At 45.6% G+C, this 18,812-nt stretch overlaps 1 protein-coding gene across 1 annotated transcript; it reads left to right on the top strand.

Annotated features, from left to right (window-relative positions):
• The first annotated feature begins 1,764 nt into the window (after positions 1-1,764).
• UBE2QL1 (ubiquitin conjugating enzyme E2 QL1) lies at positions 1,765-18,346 on the top strand. The gene is made up of 2 exons (XM_072329173.1): positions 1,765-2,713; positions 17,015-18,346. The coding sequence occupies exons 1-2, from the start codon at positions 1,907-1,909 to the stop codon at positions 17,144-17,146; spliced, it is 939 nt and encodes a 312-aa protein (XP_072185274.1). The 5' UTR covers positions 1,765-1,906; the 3' UTR covers positions 17,147-18,346.
• The last annotated feature ends 466 nt before the right edge of the window (positions 18,347-18,812 follow it).

Consider the following 18,812-nt stretch of genomic DNA (forward strand, 5'->3'; position numbering starts at 1 on the left):
CCTCCACCATCCATCTTGTGCTGCTTTACAACTCAGTGGCATCGAGCCACAGAGCTACTGCTTGGCTCAGGTCTCCCTTTGCAGACCACCGGGCAGATAACTCAGCAGTCACATGAGAAAGGTAAATAACCTTCATCATGTTAAATTGATGACCGCAACTCCTACTGCCAACTATCACAGAACACCACACGGTGACCTTTCAGTCTGAAACATTAATGAAGCCAACACAAAGGTTCCCTCCAGTTGCTAATTGGCATGCTGCTTCAGCTCGACATATGTGCCCCACAGTCTCGACTGGCACGAGATGCTTGAACAGGGATGGCTGCTGAGCGCCCTGTCCTGCACAGCTGCCCACCAGGACTGTCCTGATCCATTCTACCCTGACCTGTCTCACCGCACCACTGTGCTCATTCTGGCTGCAGGCAGAAGGAACAGCCACGTCCTCCTGCCCTCCTCCTGCACATCCTGCTGCACTCATATACTCACCAAAACACAGACTGCAGTCTTATTAAGATGATTTTGAGCCCTTAGTAATGCCATACTTGAAAAGCAAATATAATTCTGCTTCTTCTTGATCTTAAAAACGGCAAGATTATCTAACCTGTGGTTTATCAGACAGATCTGTCCTTTAGAAAACCTGGCAAAGACATACATTAGCCGTGTTTCATACCATCTGTTGATGGTGAATTGTCACCTGCTGAATGCGGACTCACTGGTAAAAGCAAGTGGTTAAATAACAGAAAGAGGGGAAAACTGAATCACTGAGGTTGGAAATGACCTCCAAAATCATCTAGTCCTACATCAGCCCATCCCTGCCATGCTCACTAACCGTGTCCCTCAGTGCCACATCTACACATTCCCTGAACGCCTCTAGGGACGGTGACTCCACCACTTTCCTAGGCAGCCTTTGCTACTGCCTCACCACTCTATCTGAGAATACACTGTTCCTAATATCCAGCCTGGACCTCTTTTGGCACAACCTGAGGCCAAAAATGTGGGCAGACCCCAGCATTATTACAGAAGCAGGTCAGTTGCCCAGTTTTTGATGAAAACATATTAGAATGTTTTCAAAGAATAGGTATATAAAATCGTGTCACTTTTGTGTGCTTTACAGGTGAGACTGTGCGTTTAGGAGTGTATACATACAGATCTGCACCACAAATTCACACGCAGCGATGCGCCTCACTCTAAGTAGGCTCTCGCACAAGTGTACCACGTATAACGGTGCCGCAGCAGCAGCGCAGACCCCCGACACGAACCCCGGGCCGCACTGCCGCAGAGCGGAGCCCCGCGGGGCATCTGTCGGCCGGGCGGCGGCGCTGCGGAGCGGGACGGTTCCGAAGGCAGCCGGCGGCTCGGCGCGGAGACAGCGCGGGGTCTGCGGCAGGGCCCGGCCGCGGCGGCGCCGAACAAAGAGTCCGGGCGCGCTGCGCCGCCGTGAACGAGAGGGGAGCCTCCGCCGGTCCCCCCGCCCGGGGGAGGCGCCAGGCGCTCTGAGGAGACCGGCCCGCCGGGGATTGGCTCGGGTGGGTGTGAGCCGAAGGTGTCGGGGAGGCCATCTGCAGCGCGGGGGGAGGGGGCTCCCTCTCCTTTTTTTTTTTTTTCTTCTTCTTTTTGACGGGATGATGGCCGCGGCCGCCGGGCCGTGATGTCCCCGCCAGCAGCCCCTGCGCCGCAATGCCGCTCGCAGCAGCCCTAGCGAGGGGAGGAGGCGTTTGAGCGGCGGCCGCACGTCCTCCCGCGCCGCCGCCGCCTCCCTGCCCGCCGCCCCTGCGCCCGGAGCCGAGCGGCGCGGAGGGGTCCCCGCCCGCGCGGCGCCGCCCCCCCGCCCACCGCCGGAGCTCCAGAATAAAGATAGAGGGATAGATAGAAAATAGCGGCAGGAGGCACCGCGGCCGCGTACAACATGGCCACTCTGCTGCGGAAAATCGGACTGATCCGGCTGCACAACCGGGACACGGAGGACCCAAAGCACCACCACCACCACCGCAGCAGCCAGCAGGGCTCCTCGCTCCGCGGCCGGGGCGGCCCGAAGAACGGCAGCAACAAGCCCCAGCCGCAGGGCCCCCCCGGCGGCGGCTGCAGCAGCAGCAGCAGCGAGAGCAGCCCCGGCGGCCGCAAGACCAAGAAGGCGCCGGAGCCGGCCAAGCAGCCCCCGCCGCCGCGCTCGGGCGGCGGCCGGGAGAAGCCGCGGGAGGCTGCCCGGGAGTCCGGCGCGGGTAGGGAGGCGGCCCCGCAGCGGCCCGGCTCCAGTTCGGGGCCGGGCTCGGCTCCGCTGGTGCCGCTAGCGTCGGGTTCGGGGCCGCTGGCGCCCGCGGGCCGGCAGCAGCACTGCACGCAGGTGCGGACCCGGCGGCTGATGAAGGAGCTGCAGGACATCGCGCGGCTCAGCGACCGCTTCATCTCGGTGGAGCTGGTGGACGAGAGCCTCTTCGACTGGAACGTGAAGCTGCACCAGGTGGACAAGGACTCGGTGCTGTGGCAGGACATGAAGGAGACCAACACGGAGTACATCCTGCTCAACCTCACCTTCCCCGACAACTTCCCCTTCTCGCCGCCCTTCATGAGGGTACTCAGCCCCCGCCTGGAGAACGGCTACGTGCTGGACGGTGGGGCCATCTGCATGGAGCTTCTCACTCCCCGCGGCTGGTCCAGCGCCTACACCGTGGAGGCCGTCATGAGGCAGTTCGCCGCCAGCCTGGTCAAGGGGCAGGTAGGGGCCGAGGGGCGCGGGGTGTCAGTGCCCCCCGCTGGGATGGCGGCCCCGGGGACGGTGGGGCCCTGCCTAAGGCTGACCTTGGCTGGCATCTCTTGGCAGAGACGCGGGACGGCACGGAGGGGCCGGGGGTAGGTACCCCACCGTGCCCTCCTGCGTCCCTCCTCTTGGCTGTCTTGCCGGTGGCATCAAAGTGTGTGATGGTCGGATCCGGTGCCCCAAAGCAAGAGGGGCTTTGCAACTCCCGCTAGGGCTTGGGAATGGCATCCTTTGCCAGCTGGTCAGCCATGCCGGCAGGGCCCCATACTGGCTGGCTTCTTGTCCAGCCTCTGGTGCAGGGCTTTGTCTGCCTCTGTCCTCCACGGTGGCCTTTGGAGCCCGAACCTGGCTTTGCTGTGGCAGAGCTGTGCCAGCTTCAAGTGCCATTGCCCAGAGGTAGCGCCTCATGCAGGGTGACTCTGCAGCTCCCTCTCCTTTCTCCCCTCCTCAGGAGGTTCCTGGCTGCTCCGACCCTCTCATCTCATCTGTCCCCAGCTGAATCAACATGTTTCATTTCTTTTATTTATTTTTTTTCCTTCTTCTGCAGAATATCCTAGGAAGTAATCATAAGTTGTTTTTAATACCTGGGTAACTATTGGTGGTGAAGCTTGTTGTAGTGGGCAGCGTAGCGTACCCGTGGCTGAGTTGGGTGTTTTTTCTGCTCACCTCATGAACGCCCTTGAGCTCTGTGTCACGCACAGCTCCTTGTCAGTCACCGCATGATGCTGTGTAACTTGTATTGGTATCTTGGAAGTGAGGAGAAGAGCAAATAACGTATTTTCCATTTGCTTGGGAAAGAGAATGTCACTCCTGTTTGCCTTTGCTTGGTTTGTCTTAACACAGAAAATTCGAGTGTTCAGTGGACTCATTTCTAAGTGGCTTTTTCTCCTTTATTGAATGATCCAGGCCTACTGTGCTTTTTTTTCAGTCAGGTTGTATTTTTCTCTGCTTTTCCTTTGAAGAGGTCAAGTTCTCTAGGTCACCTTGGGGTATAAAGGACACCTCCCAGGGAAAAAAAGCACAGAACAAAAAAGCAGCCTTCATTTACATGGAATCCATTAAGGTATATCGAAGTTCTGCAGCTACTCCTACTATGTCATGCAATTTATTAACTCATCTCTTATCATAGTGATTATATTTCTTGTTATTTTGAACAAGAATTTAGGAGGCCAGTGCTAAATTGGCTCTGCTTTTTTTTTTTTTTTCCTTTTTCCCCCCTCAACAATTTCAGCACAGCAGCATCAAATGTTGAATGTTAAATGCTAAAGATTCATTGACATCATAAAATGACTCGGTTAAGAAAAACTCTGAATTATTGAGTTAGTAATAAATGTGTAGTTATATACCCTTTATTTCGCTCCAAATCCTGTAAGAGTTTTCCCCAAAGTCACGGCAGTTACTGATAGCAAAGGATGTTTATGAGAGCATCGTTAGTAGGCACGTTTAATATACAAGAGTTCCAATAGCATTCTTCTAGAAGTTCAAGATGGTCAATTATAAAAAGGATAGTGTGTGGGGGGTGAAATAAAAGGGTGAAATAAACAGCTGCTGGTAACTTAGTAGCTCAGTAGCTGCGAGATGCGTGTTCCCAAGTCTCAGAGTGTGCGTTCCAAGCTGAAACGCTAATAGGTGGTATTAACAATAAATTCAATTTCTCAGTTGCAGATGTGTAATCTGCGATGGGCTGCCGCTCTGTAACTGTAGCCAGGCTCTGTGTAATGGGAGCCACATTTCTGTAATCACACTCTGGTTATGTAATCTTGATTCAATTGCATAATAGGGCTCAAAATACAGCAGACACTCCTGGATCCCTGTTTTGGTTTTTATTGTGAAGGTAATGTGCTTTGGGCTGTAATTTTTAGAAAGAGAATGCGGCAGCAGGAATGTCGGAAGCGGAGGGTACTGTGTATTCCCCTGAGCTGCAGGGCTGGTTTGAGGTAACTGCTGTCATGCTGTAGGCAGTCTCACTGCCCGCAGTGGCTCTTCCTGAGCAAATAGCAACGGCCTCAATCAGGGACATGGTTTGATTTCTGAATTAAAAATCAGTAGTAACGAACAGTGAGTGCAGTCCAGCTCATGCTAATCAGGGCAATCGTCCTCAGAGGCAGCCTTGCCATGTGGGTCCTGCTGGGAGCATGGAGCCATTGGGACCTTCAGGAGAGGCGTCACCCACGCGTGGAGCGGTGATGTAGCATGAAGTCATCACAGTCAGGGCTGTGACACATCTGAGGGTACGTGTCTGTAACGCAAACGCAGATGTGAGTAGGCAGGGCTGAACTTTCCACCAGCATGCATTTTTCCTTTTGACAGTTTGAATGATAAAACTAAGGTGGTTGATTTCATTCACTGTTTCTTTCCAGTGCCATTTTGCAATACTAACTGTGGCATTGCTGTTCTGCGCTGGGTTTTAGCTCTTCTTGGTATATCGAGTAGTTGACCTCCGAATGTATAGAACCTTCTTTATTTATATACTTACTTTGTTGACAGAGTGGTGGAAAAGCTCATGTAGTAGCACTGAAGATACATTTTGAGGCAATCAAGGCTCTTGACAGTTTCAGATTTTTCTGACAGACATTGCCAACCTTTTAGCAGAGCCAAAGAAAAACAGAGAGAAATTGTCTTAATGTCTCTCAAGTGAAACATCTAATTCAGGAGTTTGGTTTGTAGGAAGACCTTTGCACGGCTGGTCCACTGCTTGAGGTGTTAGGTCACAGTTCCCAAACTCGAGCAGGAGCTTTATCCTGCATTGGATTCTTACATAGGACTGGTATTTCTCTGGGTTTCCCAAGCAGGATCCGAATGCCTCGGGTAACATTGCTTGGATAATGATTTACATTATGAGATTCAGAGGCACTCTCATTGGCCTAGTAACTATTTTGGGTTTCTCTCCATACCCTTGTTTCCTATTGGAAAGCTTGAATTGCATTTTTTTAGATAGCTTTTGTCTGGAAGAAAATATTTTAATGGAAGAGAGATAATTTCTGTTTGAATGAAACAATTCACCAGCCCCAAACTATGTTTTTTTCTGTTTTAAAGGGGAAAAAAAAATGTTAATTGCCAAACAAGTTGGGGTTTGTTTGGTTGGTTGGTTCAGCTATTCAGCTGAATAAGTCAATTATTCACACAGCCCTAGTCAGTATCTTGAGGGGAATTCTCAGTACATCAAAGGCCTAAGACTGTTTATCTGTCTGGAATCCAGAATCTTATTTTATAAACTCGGTGTTGTCCTTAGCTCAACTGCAGCCTTAGATTCAAGGGGACAGCTTCATGTTGAGTCAGCCGCTCACTGACTTTGCTCCCTTGGGCAGACGCTCGGCCCCACTGAGCCCCAATCAAGGTTGCCATCAACTCATGGTAGGGCTAGGAGCTAAGCCAAGGAAATACTAACCAGGGGTGATACTAAGGAAGTAATGTAAATGCCAGTTGTTGAGTATCTTGAAGGCAGCCTGCCCGGCAGGACCTCCCATGTCTGTCTTCTCATTTAGGCTGTGGGAATGGCCTGCCAAGTGGTGCTACCTCACAATAGTCTGAAATTAAGGAGAGGAGGGGTTTAAAAATGTATCTGTTGTTCTCGGTTTCTTGATAACAGTGTAGTTGTGATGGTAAGACTAATAACGTGAGTAGTGAGGGAGAGGGTGGCTGGTTGTGATCCTCACTGGGTGATGCACGTGACCCAGGCTGGCATGGGGCTCAGGAGCAGGCTTTCATCTGAAGATGCTGCAGATGATACGGTCCCAAAGAAAAAACAGACGTTGCCCAGAAGTGGAAGGGATTTTGTGTCTTTTAATACACTAAATCGAACACAAGCACTTTATATTTAGAAGAAAAAGATCCTGCAGCTTGTTTCCTTGGATAATGTTTGCAGACACTTGGAAAAATGAAATAAATCCATGATGTTTCTCTCCAGAAAGGAATGATTTGACATTGGCTTAGTAACAGCTTCAAAGAGGACAAAACTGCATCTTCTTATTTTTCTCTTTTATGGGTACGGCTAATACAGCTGCATAGGATGCCTTGAGGAGTTTGGGCCTAAGCTGGCAACTGACTGGTGGAGGCCTTCTTGTCCTTTTTTGTGAGGCCCCGGCTCTCTCCACAGAGACTGAGGACGGGTCAACCGGCTGAAGGTGACTGTCAGGTCTGCAGATAGTCTTGTGGAAAAAGTTCTTTGTTTTGAGAAAAACAGGCCCTTATTCTGCCACTGTAACAAAATACAACAAGCATAGGGATTTTCTCGGAGCGTACTGAATGGGGAATCCATAGCTATGAGTGCTCTTGCTGATGTGCACCTCTCTAATCAAAGCCAGATGTAATCTGTGATTAAGATTTGATTTCCTGTAGCATTTTTTTTTTTATTCAAATAATTTTTATTTATACATTGTAACGTTAGAAATACCTCATTGTAGCCTCTTCGCTTGGAGAGAGATGTGCCTTGTGTGAACATTAAACTCGTCTCTCCTTCCATTTTAAATATACTACTCCCTCTCCATCCTTTCAAACAAAAGTATGAGAGAGCAGATAGCAGATGGGGCTTGCATGGTATCCAGGAGGTCAGCAGGCTCCAGGTCTTTCAAATACATATAGCATAAATTAATTGCAAATCCATGAGCTTTCTTACTCCAGATCCTCATTTTGAGGACTGTAGCCTTGAATAAATCAGCTGATCTCAAATGCTGCAGACAGTTGTAGAGGACTGAATGGCCTCTCAGTTATTTGGGGCCGTCTCTGTATTAGGACCTTAAAAATAAAACTATGTTGCTTTTAGCTTTTGATTTATTGCCAGAGCAAATAATGCTGGTTGCCTTCAAGGTTAGGACTGCCACTGAATATATATTGACTAATATACAGAGATTACAGAGGAGGCTAAGAATATATTATGGGGTTTGTTCCCCATGAAAAGGTATAAATGCTGTGTTGAAGAGGTGACAAAGAATATTGTTTAGTTATAGAGAGGAAAATCAGATATATTGGCCTTCAAAGGTTTCTCTTTTATTGCAATTGAGAAATCCCTCATTTTCAAGCTGAATTTTAAGAGGGAGCATATATTTGCCACATTGAGGTGCTGGGAATGATGAATGGGCTGGAAAAAAAACATTGTTCATGTGTACTCTGATATATTGCTCTTCTGACTATAGACTCTATTATCATGCAAATATATTCTACTGAGAGGAATGAAGACACAAGGATTCTAACTCGTTGAAGTAGGAGGCAGCTTTAATTCTTCTAAAAAGCGGAGGGAATGTAATCTCCATTTTTACCCCTTCAAAGCACAGAAAGGAAGATTTTTAGAGATTTTAAAATACATTTAGCTATCATTCTCAGTGTTAAATAGTCATCAAATAAGTAAAATCACTAAATTGAAACAAACCGCCCATCTTGGAACATGCTTTTATGGCAAATGGAACTGATTCTTCCGTGCAGTACTTGGCTGATCTTCTGAATCAGAAAACTCAAAAGAATCGATGCTTCGGTTCGTAACAAAATTGAACTTGCCCAGGAGGGCAGAATTCTTTCTTAAGCTGTAGAAGGAGTCCTTGTTTTCTTAAGCGAAAGAGTTCGAGTAGAGTGAGCTGTAGCGTTTGCGTGTTCTGTCAGACTCTTTGTGGGAGAATTGTATTTTTTCGAATGCAGAAAGCCTAGTCCCTGAGGGGTGACATGGTGTTCTCACGGAGGAGTAACCAAAGCAACCTACTTTCTGCTGTGTGGAAGTTGTTTTTCTTTTACAGGCTTGCCTTGAAAATAGGCTGATTTCCTAGCATCTGCACAGCGCCCAGGGATTTCCTTGCATGACCAGAGACTTCCAGATTGAAGATTTGTAACTCTGAGATAATTCTGTTCCTCATAAGGTGGATGTCTTACTGTTAGGCATGTCCCCCAGTGAGAATCTGCAGTCACAAAGTGGGATATTGGTGAAGTAATTTAATAGGAGCTGTGTTTCTTTTTCCCGCCTGAGCTCTTTTGCACCGATGAGAGACAGTGAATATCTCTTTCCTTGACGTATTCAGACCTTCACATACGATTTCCCGTTCACAAATTATCTTCTGCAATTGTCAAAAAAGGTAATGCTGACATTAGGCACCGGGGGGGATGTGAGGATTGCCAGGTGCAATCACTCTGCAGTTAAACAGGGAGAACTTTGGAGGCTGTGGTGATTATCCTGTCTGAATGGCTCAAAATATACGTTAAATTTAATATGCGCAGGATCCAGTTGTCTGACTTGTAAATTGGATGCCAGTTTTCTGTCGTGCTGTGAAGAGCGTGTGGCTTAGGGCTGCCCTGCCTGACTCCTCATTCAGCCACACGCTTGCAGTCATTGCTGCTGAGTGCTGAACGCTCTTCCTGGCAGGTTTTAACTCTCAGCAAAACCGGTGGTAATCACTTGAGTTTGGGAAGTTGCAGGACAAGCTGCACGGGATGGTGCATAAGCTAGAGAGAAACATAAGTATGCCTCAATGAAAATAAATACGTGCTCTGTACTGATGTGTGCAGAGCAGGCAAGTGCTTCATACTTAATCATACTTAAGATACACAAGTTCTGAAATAGCATCAAGGTGCCAATCTAGTTTTGCCCATTCCTGTTAAACACCAGTCTGAAGAGTGGTGCATCAAGCACGCCTGTACTCAGATGTGTGCAATATGCCTTCCTTTTGCACATGCAGAACCTGTAAACTGTCATCCCCCTCATGATTCTGTGCATGCTGCTAAAATTGAAGCTCCTCACTGATGCCATCCTCCAGGGTCTTCAGAAGCCCTGGGATTTCTACATTGAATTCTTTGGTGAAGTTATAAATCAGTGACGATCCCAGATCTGCATGCAAAGATGAGTGAAAGTAAACCTGAGGGAGAAATGACCAGCGTTACGAAATGGCCCAGAGCTCAGATGTTTCTCATACTTAAGTTTCATGAGCTGTAGAATGACGAGGTGTTTCTTCTGGTTCTAGGTCTGTGTTATGAATAGTAATAACCCCCCACTTGCTGTAGGACTTGTTTCCTGAATATGCGTCCTTACAAAAAAAATCACAAAGAAAAAGAAAACGCTAAGTAATTTTGTCAGATTATCTATGAGGTTCTTTAAATGTCAGGTTTCCTATAATTTTGACAAAATTAAGGATTTCTATAAAGTATACTCAGAGTTGAAGTGTTTAATAATTATGTGGGAGGAAAATTAGTCTCTAGTTAATAATTTAAATTTCCTTGTTAGAGCGTTTAAGCTGAACAGTGGAGATTCAAATCTAGCGTCTGGGTTTTGAGGCTGACTTCAGGTGCAGCTATGGGCGAGTCATATAGCTTCTCTATAGTCTTCTCTCCCATCTGTGAAATACAGACAACCCTTTTTCCAAAGGTGCTTTGAGGATACGTGCTTAAAGCAGTTGGAAACAAGGGTTCTGACTGAGATGTCCATGTGCATCAATATGAAACATATCACAGTCAGGAGATGGAGGAACAAGTGCACCGGCTTGTGACACTAGTCCTACCCGATTTGGTCTTCTGTCATTTAAATGTTCCCAGAGGTAGCCTGCTTTTTACTTTTATTTGTTCAGTTTCTATTGCTATGGTGTACCTTTGCGAAACGTGAAGACAGACATAGCGATCTGGGCTGTGGCTCCTTTGTCTTCAACACCTGTCAAAAAGGATGCTTTGCTTTGCTTTGTTTTGAGTTACTTTGCTTCGCAGCCATGGCAGTGTACAACCTGGTTGACTTCAGTCTGGTGAGGTGGAGAACCTGTGGGCTAGTGCAGAGAGGGCTGTCATGCTTCTGGCTCTTTCATATCATAGAATCATATCTTAGAATGGCTTGGGTTGGAAGGGACTGCGGGCAGGGCCACTGACCTCCATGTTTAATACCAGACCAAGCTGCCCATGGCCCCATCCAACCCGGCCTTTCAAAGAACACCTCCACCTCACCTGGACAAAGCAATCACTGTCAGTAACTGTGCAGGGATAGCATGGAGAGAGGTACTTCAGGGAGCTTGGTAGAAAACTGGTGCAGAAAATAACCCTTCTGCACGTGGTCCTACAGGTGCTGTGTGGTGGCACGGCTGTCTCATGATGGAGGCCCACCTTTATTCTGATCTAACTCCTGTTGTAACTTTGGGGCTGGAGGCAAATTTCAAGGATGTAGTTGGCTGACAAGATTTTCTTGTTCTTTTGCCAAAACAATGTTTGTCTGACTCCTTAAATGCACAAAATTCCTTAATCCTCAGCTGTGCTGAAGCTGTGCTGCTGACTGCTGTCCTTAGAAAAAGGTGGGGAGGAGCAGCACAGTGCCCTGTAGCAGTCAGGGATTGAAGCTGTAGGTGTTCGTATTGATTAAAAGATGCTTGCACCAAACAAGGGAGTGTTAATAATTGCCCGGCTGGAACTCAGATTTCTTTTTCCTGGACAAAAAAGGCATATTCCCAGAAGGAGCAATTTATAGGATGCTTTAAAGCTGGAACTCACTGAGTTACCGCTTCTTTGTATGGATTATCCTTAAAAAAGAGATTAAAAAAAGACGAGGAAATACAGCTTCAAAAATCATACATTTGCAGAAAAACACCATCTTTTTAATTCATGTACTCTGCAACATTAATGGTATTTGCATCGTTTGCTATACTGCTTTGCTTTAGCTTTAGGTAACACTAGCCTGTTAGTGCAGTAAAAAACGTATGCAGTTTCTGGGGCCTGATCGATTGTGTTTCATTGGTACATGAAGGAAAAAAATAAAATTAAACCATGTAGTCAAGGGGGAGAAGTGTGTGTATTACACTCTTCACAGTGATATGGCACATTGCGGTCACTGTCCTGAGAGCGTAACAGTAGCCCACTTCAGTATTGCTCTGCTTTTGTATGCTTCTCTAAAGCTGGTCGAAGTGTTTTCCACTGAAAACTTGTTTCAGTATTCTAGAACAGGACTGGCTCAGTCCTAACTGTTGGATTCCTCCACTGCTTATCTGAACAGATTGGGCTGTGTTTGCACATTACATGGCTTTGCACAGTTGAGGCCCGAGCCCATTAGTCACGGTCACCTGAGTGGAACATGTTACGTACCAGAGCCTCACACTGCGCTCCAGCTCTCTGAAAAAACCTCTAGTTTGGAATAACCTGTGGAGGACAATGAGACAATATGGGTGAATCCTTCCTGTCCTTGGAGGGATCGCTGTGGATGCCAAGTGTGGCTCAGTGACTTGCTACAGCCTTTTGAGGTCTAAACCTCTGCTTTTTTTCTCTGTCTCAATATTTACCTAGAAGTGATTCGCTACAGACTGCTTCTTTCTTGGCATGGAAGGCTGTGGTATGGCACAGCTATTGAAGAGATAAAGAGAAAATGAAATTTTGGCCATGCAGCCTTGTGCTGACTCAAACACATGGACTGCATTTAGCCCTGTGTACAGAAAACAGGTATGGTTTTTCTTGGAAGACCATTCTTAAGTTGTTTGCATATCAAGGATTAATGAAAGGAATGCAGGAGCAGGGGTTTGCATTAAGGTTAGTGCTAACAACTCGGAGGCCTCTTAGCTTCTTGAGTACATTAGACATGTGCTGTTTGTAATGAGTGCTTCATGTTAACAAGCAAAGGGAAAAAAAAGAAAGGGGAGAAAGAACCTGTGTGTCACTGAAGAGTTTGCTTTGGCCTGTTGGAGATGTGTACCACAGGGCTTGAGCCTGTTGTCAGAATCACCTTGGTTATGTAAGGACTGGTGTCTGCCTCCGATGAATCTCTGCAAAATTGAGGCCCAGTATGTGGACCTGCACCTCAGCAAGACTGAGTGAGACGTCTGTCCCTGAAGGATTCAGAATGTAGCTGTGCAGTGCTGCTGTGGGCTGGGCCTGAGTTGGTGGTTCAGCTCTATGTGCTTGGTTGGGCCTAGAGACCTCCAGAGGTCCCTTCCAGCCAGCACATCTGTGACTGACTGGCCTTGTGAGAGGCCAGTTCCCTGTCTGTAGTCAGATAGTGCTGAAAGTGATACAAGATGGAAGAGCACCTCGCTCTGCGTGCTGTTGAGTATCGGTCTGGGAGCTACTCTAATTGGTTTGATGAGAGAGATAAATCCCTTCATTGCTGCCAAAAAAATGCCCTTGAGGCCACCCTGAGACTGGAAATAGCGGAATGAATGTCAGGACTGTTTTTCATGGCGCATAGGCTAGATGTGGGCAGATAGATGGTTGGAGTTGGATTCCAAGCCGAAGAGCTTCAGGCTTCACATTTGGTATCTCTGTACAGGGCTTAAATCTGTCTGCAGACCACTTCATGACATGATGCTGTTGGATAAGGAAAGATATGGCACGTTCCCGATAGCGGTGCCAAGCAACTTCAAACAGCTATTTGACGTTGGGTTTTATATTGGTGAGGATGTGCGTCACTGTCATGCCATGTCCTCAGGGGGAGGACGTGCTGATTGTGCTGATGGTTGAAGCGAGGTGGAGGCTACTGTGGCGTCACTGTGAATTAGAAAAGCTCCAAGATTTGCCCACAGCGGTTTGCAAATTTGGATGCCAGACCATACATGTGGCTTACCTGTGTTCTGTTGCTGAATACAGAGGAGTGCTCAGTATGGCCAAGGTCCTGTAAAGATGACCTGTAGCTCCTGCTAGTTACCTGGCAGTTAGCAGGGTTGTGGACGAGATCCTGACCAGTACTGTAGTCCAGCTTGTGAGTTGGGCAAAGAATGACCCTGAAAGCCAGGCATAGCAGGAGTATAGACTCACAAGGAGGCTCAGTGCAGCACATGCTCTCCTGTGTTTCAGCATGGCTGTGTAAACCATGCTGCGTCATTACTTTCCCCTTTCATGTTTCTAGCTTGTTAAAATTACATCTTGGTAAGTACATGAAGTTACAGCAGATGGCAAAATCTGAAATGTTCTCTTCAACTCTTTATTTTAATTAGGTTTTCAGTTATTCCTTTATGTAGAGCTCTCTGCGAGTGTCTGAAAGTATTGCGAGTACTTAAATAAGCTCCTGGTGCGACTTCTCATAGCTAAAGTTGACATTAATGGCTTTATGAAAGGTTTTCTTGGATTTTCTCTGTTTTAAATCTTTTGTGGAATGTGCTGATCTTGTTCAGCTATCAGTTTGATACTTTTCCTGGTTGGGTGCCAGGCACCTCGAAACATCAGTGATGCAAATGATCTGTGTGCCTTGCCACGGCAGCAGTGACGTCTGTGGTTTGGAAATCAGTCCCGGTGCAGTTGTGCACCATTGAGCTATGGCAGTCCTGTATTTGCATACCGTATTTAATATCTTCTTTTCATGTTTACAATATGCAGCAGCTCACGGTCTCCTGACCAAACTTAACATGACTGTACGTTTAGATAGCAGTTGGAAAACAAGTTGTGGTCAGAGCGGGTGATAGCGCCTGTTAAAATTGTTTGATGATATTTTATAAATATGCACAAAAATGCCATTTTTAGTTAAAACTGGGGAGAGTTTTGTGGGAATAGCAAAAAGATAGAAGTCCTTGACATGGTAGGTACCACTCTAGTGTCAACTTAAAATCATCCAGATTATTTTGACTGATGTTCCACCCTTCTTTCTCAGATTTATTTGAGGCAGCAGGAAGGGAGACATTCAAACCACAAGGTTAAATTTTAAGCAAATTATAAACACCTGGCAGGTATTGGTTAATATGAGACAGTGCTGACTGTATTTGCTACATAAACATATGGAAATGAGTAGACTGCATCCAGTACAATTAGATGGTCTTTGATGGCACAGTTTACACTTAACCTGCATGCGGTACGTGATTGTGTTTTAGAAATGGCTTTATTGATTTGTTACACTAAAAAGAAGTATGAGAAGAAAATCATGGGACAATGCTCACTTTCTCTCTGGCAGCTCCAGTGTCATTTTAGGTGGCATGATGCTCGCTACAGTACTCTGACACCAAAGAATACTTTCCTTTTTCAAAGCAGTAAGCAGTTGACACTGTGGATGTGAGTGGTGGCTGTTCCGAACGCCAAGATCCTATTTCTGAGTACGGACTAGTATTAAAACTTGCTTAAAGCTGAAGAAGACATAGATCATACTGTAGAAGGGGCTATGCAGATGATTCAGAAGGGTATAAGAGCTTTAAATTATATTAAAAAATCTTGTGTCTAAGATGAGATGGCAAATTGGTCTAATCTATAAACAAAGTACTGACTCAGGTTTATATATACATTCAAAAGTACTTAATGGGTGACATTTTGAAGACACAATTTCCCTTGCTAATTTCATCTTCTACTGCAATTTGCATTAACTTTTCCTATATTTCTCCAAGTATGCTTCCAACGGAAGCTTGGACTGGGAAAAACATGCAAAATATGTTTTGTAACTATTGCAGCATATGGAATTTAATAAGTCAATGGGAATGACTTATTAAAGTGCGTCGTGTGTACAGCACCCAGCTGGAGCAGTAATTCTCCAGGGAAGAGCAATATCAAAAGTAGCACTTGGGAGGTTGTGAAAGTGTTACCTACTTTTATTTAATCACTAATTTTGCCAAAACTAGAAAAGGAACTTTTTTAAGCAAATATGTCTGCAGGGCTAATTGTGTGTCTTTCGGACCACCCTTATTTGTGAAGTACTAATGCCCAAGTTAGTGTGGGGATAGGGAAGCTGTCTCACTGTTCAGTCTAGCGGGTTATTTGAAGAGAAAACACACCACCAGTTTATAAATGGGGGATAGGAAGAAAAGCATCAAAAGGTAAAATAGCTGCATCTGAGAAAGCCAGGGGGGGATGAATCAAGAGTGAAACGAACTTCCTAATCTCAGGTTTTCTAGAAGAGAACTCAAAGCAAACAGGAAAACGACTTTTAAGGACAGGAATAAGAAACGGCTTTTTTTAACATCCTGCATCCATAGTTTAGTTGTAACAGTAGTGGTGCTGAACAAAACAGTATCTGTGCGGTATTTTGACGGCTTTCTCAAATGAGATGACTGCAGAGGAATCTTATTTAGTGATACTCTGAGGATGGAGTGCATGGCTTTCTTTTTTTCCCCCATGCTTTATTCTTTTTCTCCCCACAGCTAATCATTTTTTCAGTAATGATTACTGCATCCTTCTGAGCTAAAGAGTGCAAAGAATAAGAGCATGCGAACTTGGATCCTGTGGTATTTGCTCATCAAATGCGATATGTTCCAAACAAGTGCAGGCTGACGAGTTGGAGAAATTACTGTTCTTGATTTTAATAAACATCTCTTTTGTGACAAAACCAATAGGCATAAATGCTTTAAAGAGTATTAGTGCGGTAGAATGGAAGAAATTTACAGCTATGTTTCTTTCTTCTGCTGCTTTGTAATTGACACAGACCAATGTGCAAAATAAGGTGGGCTATTAATAACAAACTAATCATTTATGTTGCCATGCAAGGATTTGAAATTATATACCGCCGTGTGTTTAAAGGTAATAATTAATTGCAAAGTAATAAAAGTGCAGTACAGTTAGAGGCATGTGTATTCAGGTATTATCAAGTCAGCTTGTCACGAGGCGGTAGTATGTAAATAGGAATTTTTTCTAATGTAGGTTGGAAGTAAGCAGGTGCTCCTGCCTGCAAGAAATCCCAGGGCTGTTCGTTTCTGACAGGTCAGAGGAGAAGGCAAATGATGTGTGTTTCAAGGGCAATGCACATTTTGTAGTGATGTTCTGCATTAGCAGCAGAGTGTGGTAGTTTGGGTACAGGTGGCACTGAGATGAAGCAAGCAGAAATGCGTCACTTTTGTGGTGCTTTTCCAGTCGTCGGTTGCCCTGTGGTCAGTCTCACCTCAGACTGCTTTACAAGCATGGCATAAAAATTGCTCAGAAATGTCTGTCTGTCTTCTCAGACCCGTGCTGGTTTCTGGAGCACGGGGGTGACCTGTGGAGCCCCTCCCTTTAGCAGCAGGAAAGGGCTGCACACCTGCTTAGTGCTGCCTTTGGACTGCACAGTGAGGGCCGGCACGCTGAGTGCTGTGGAGCAGACATCCCTGCCTTCGTCTGCACAGCCCACCACATGCATCGAGAAAGAGCAGTGAGCCTAGAAGGGCAGTGTGCCAACACAGGGGCTTGCTGGGGAGAAAAGCCCCACAGAGGTTTTTGGTTTTTTTTTGTTTGTTGTTTTGTTGTTGTTGTTTTTTCCATTACTGCATTATAATGTTTAATGATCTCTAATAGCGTATTTGCCTGCCCCAGTTCCCAGTTTGGTCCCTTTCTGGGATCTGCAAATGAGTGCCTAATGCCTGGAGGTGTTGAAAACCTAAGCTATGGTTTCCAGCTGCGTATATTCACATGCTTAATGAAGGTTTTCTCTTTTGTTCGGTGCAGGGCCGTATCTGCAGAAAAGCTGGCAAATCAAAAAAGTCGTTCAGTCGAAAGGAAGCTGAAGCAACATTTAAGAGTTTGGTGAAGACCCATGAAAAATATGGGTGGGTCACTCCACCCGTCTCTGATGGCTGATGTTAGCAACCCGCACTTAACAAAAATGCTGAACAAAAGTACTGTGACATCTCCTCAGTGCTGTACACCGCCCATCCTTTTCTACTTCAGCTTCAGTTACATACCATGAATGTCAAGGAGACATCTAAGTTATTTATGAACAGATGTGTTTACAGAGGGAGAGGGGGAAAAAAAAGATGCTGTTTAGGATTACGTTTCAAGACTGGAGAATGGTCGTCATTGAAGTCGCTTGAGCGGATGTTGAGATTGCATCATTTGCCCCCATACAGCCCACATTGTCTTCAGCTTCTTTCCATGACAGCAGCACCAAACAGCAGTATCGGAAAGTCTATCCATTACTGCTCAGTTCATTTAAATGTAAATGAAACAGTTAATATTTAATAGGGAAGCAGTGCATTGCAGGTACATGTTTGCTGTGCTGTTTATCTTTGTCTCCTAGCAGGTCAACATAACTTGAAGATTTGTCTTTATGTGGAACTGTGGTCTGCTGTGACTAAATTTAGACCTCATTTGTGCTCTATATATGACCTTTAATTCATAAATGAAACAGGAATTAAAATGCTGAAAGGTCCTAGCGTTGACAAATTATTAAGTGGAATCACCCAACCGGTTACAGTGTGCAATCTATGCTGATACTGTGATGTGCTGTTCAGAAATAAAGCAGTGCAGTTAGCTGAAGGTTAGGTGGTTTTTTCTTTTAAACACATCCACACCAGGGCTCGGAGTGGTTGGTGGGAGCAGAAGCATTAATTACCCTGCCCGAACCTTCTGCAGTCGCATGTGGCCCCTCAGTTCTTCAAAACGGCAAAACAAACAAGTGGAAATGGACAAAGCGACCTTAACAATTGTCTGCTTCATTTTAAAAGGATACGCCAGAAACGGAGTGAAAATTCTCGAAGCAAATGAAACGTGGTTTGTAAGATGATTTGCATGACTGGATTTTTCTTTTTTCTTTCTACTCAATAGACATTGTATGTACTTAGAGCCCAGTATCTGAGAAAACCCACTGATGTATATAAGTGTCCTATTATTTAATCATTGAGATTTAAGTTTTCTGGTAAGCAAATGGGAAAACTTTCTTAAGGGACTCCATAAAAGCTGAAGGTAATGTTTAGAATGGTATAAGAAAAGCATTAAAAATGTGGATTCTGAATGGAAAATCGTATTGGACACATGCTGAATAAAATCACCAGTATCATTTTTGTTGCCTCAAGAATTTAATCATTTTGGCCAACCTTTGTATTCGAAATAATAGATTTCCTACTGTGAAATCATATGATGGTGGTATTTTAATTGAAAGCAGGACAGTATCATTTGTAAGAATGTAATTTGGAGGGGGAAGAAGTGCACGCTTGGAAACGCTTTCCTTTGCTTGTCAAACACAAAGCCAAGTAGAAGTGGTTGACTGGGTTCTGGTTGTGTTGTAGCAGCAGTGAAGGCCGTACAGAGAGTTCTGGCGCTTTGATGTAAGACTGCGCACAACAGAGAAGACCAAAGAGGAACGAAGGAGCACGAAGAGCATGAAGTAAGAAGTAGCAGAGCAGATAGATACTCATGCAGTACTGGTGCAAAACCACTGCTCAGTTCATCTGCTTTGCCAGTGTGGCTGTTTGTCAGCTCGATGGAGAGGAAAACAATCCGAGCTTTCACCAAAATGGCTCTGCAG

This window comes from Excalfactoria chinensis, chromosome 2 (assembly GCF_039878825.1).
Source record: "Excalfactoria chinensis isolate bCotChi1 chromosome 2, bCotChi1.hap2, whole genome shotgun sequence".
Taxonomy (NCBI): Eukaryota; Metazoa; Chordata; class Aves; order Galliformes; family Phasianidae; genus Excalfactoria; species Excalfactoria chinensis.

Coding starts and splice junctions, on each gene's coding strand:
- UBE2QL1 (XM_072329173.1), top strand. CDS start 1,907: ATGGCCACTCTGCTGCGGAAAATCGGACTGATCCGGCTGCACAACCGG. Junction 2,714..17,014: donor CCAGCCTGGTCAAGGGGCAG/GTAGGGGCCGAG, acceptor TGTTCGGTGCAG/GGCCGTATCTGCAGAAAAGC.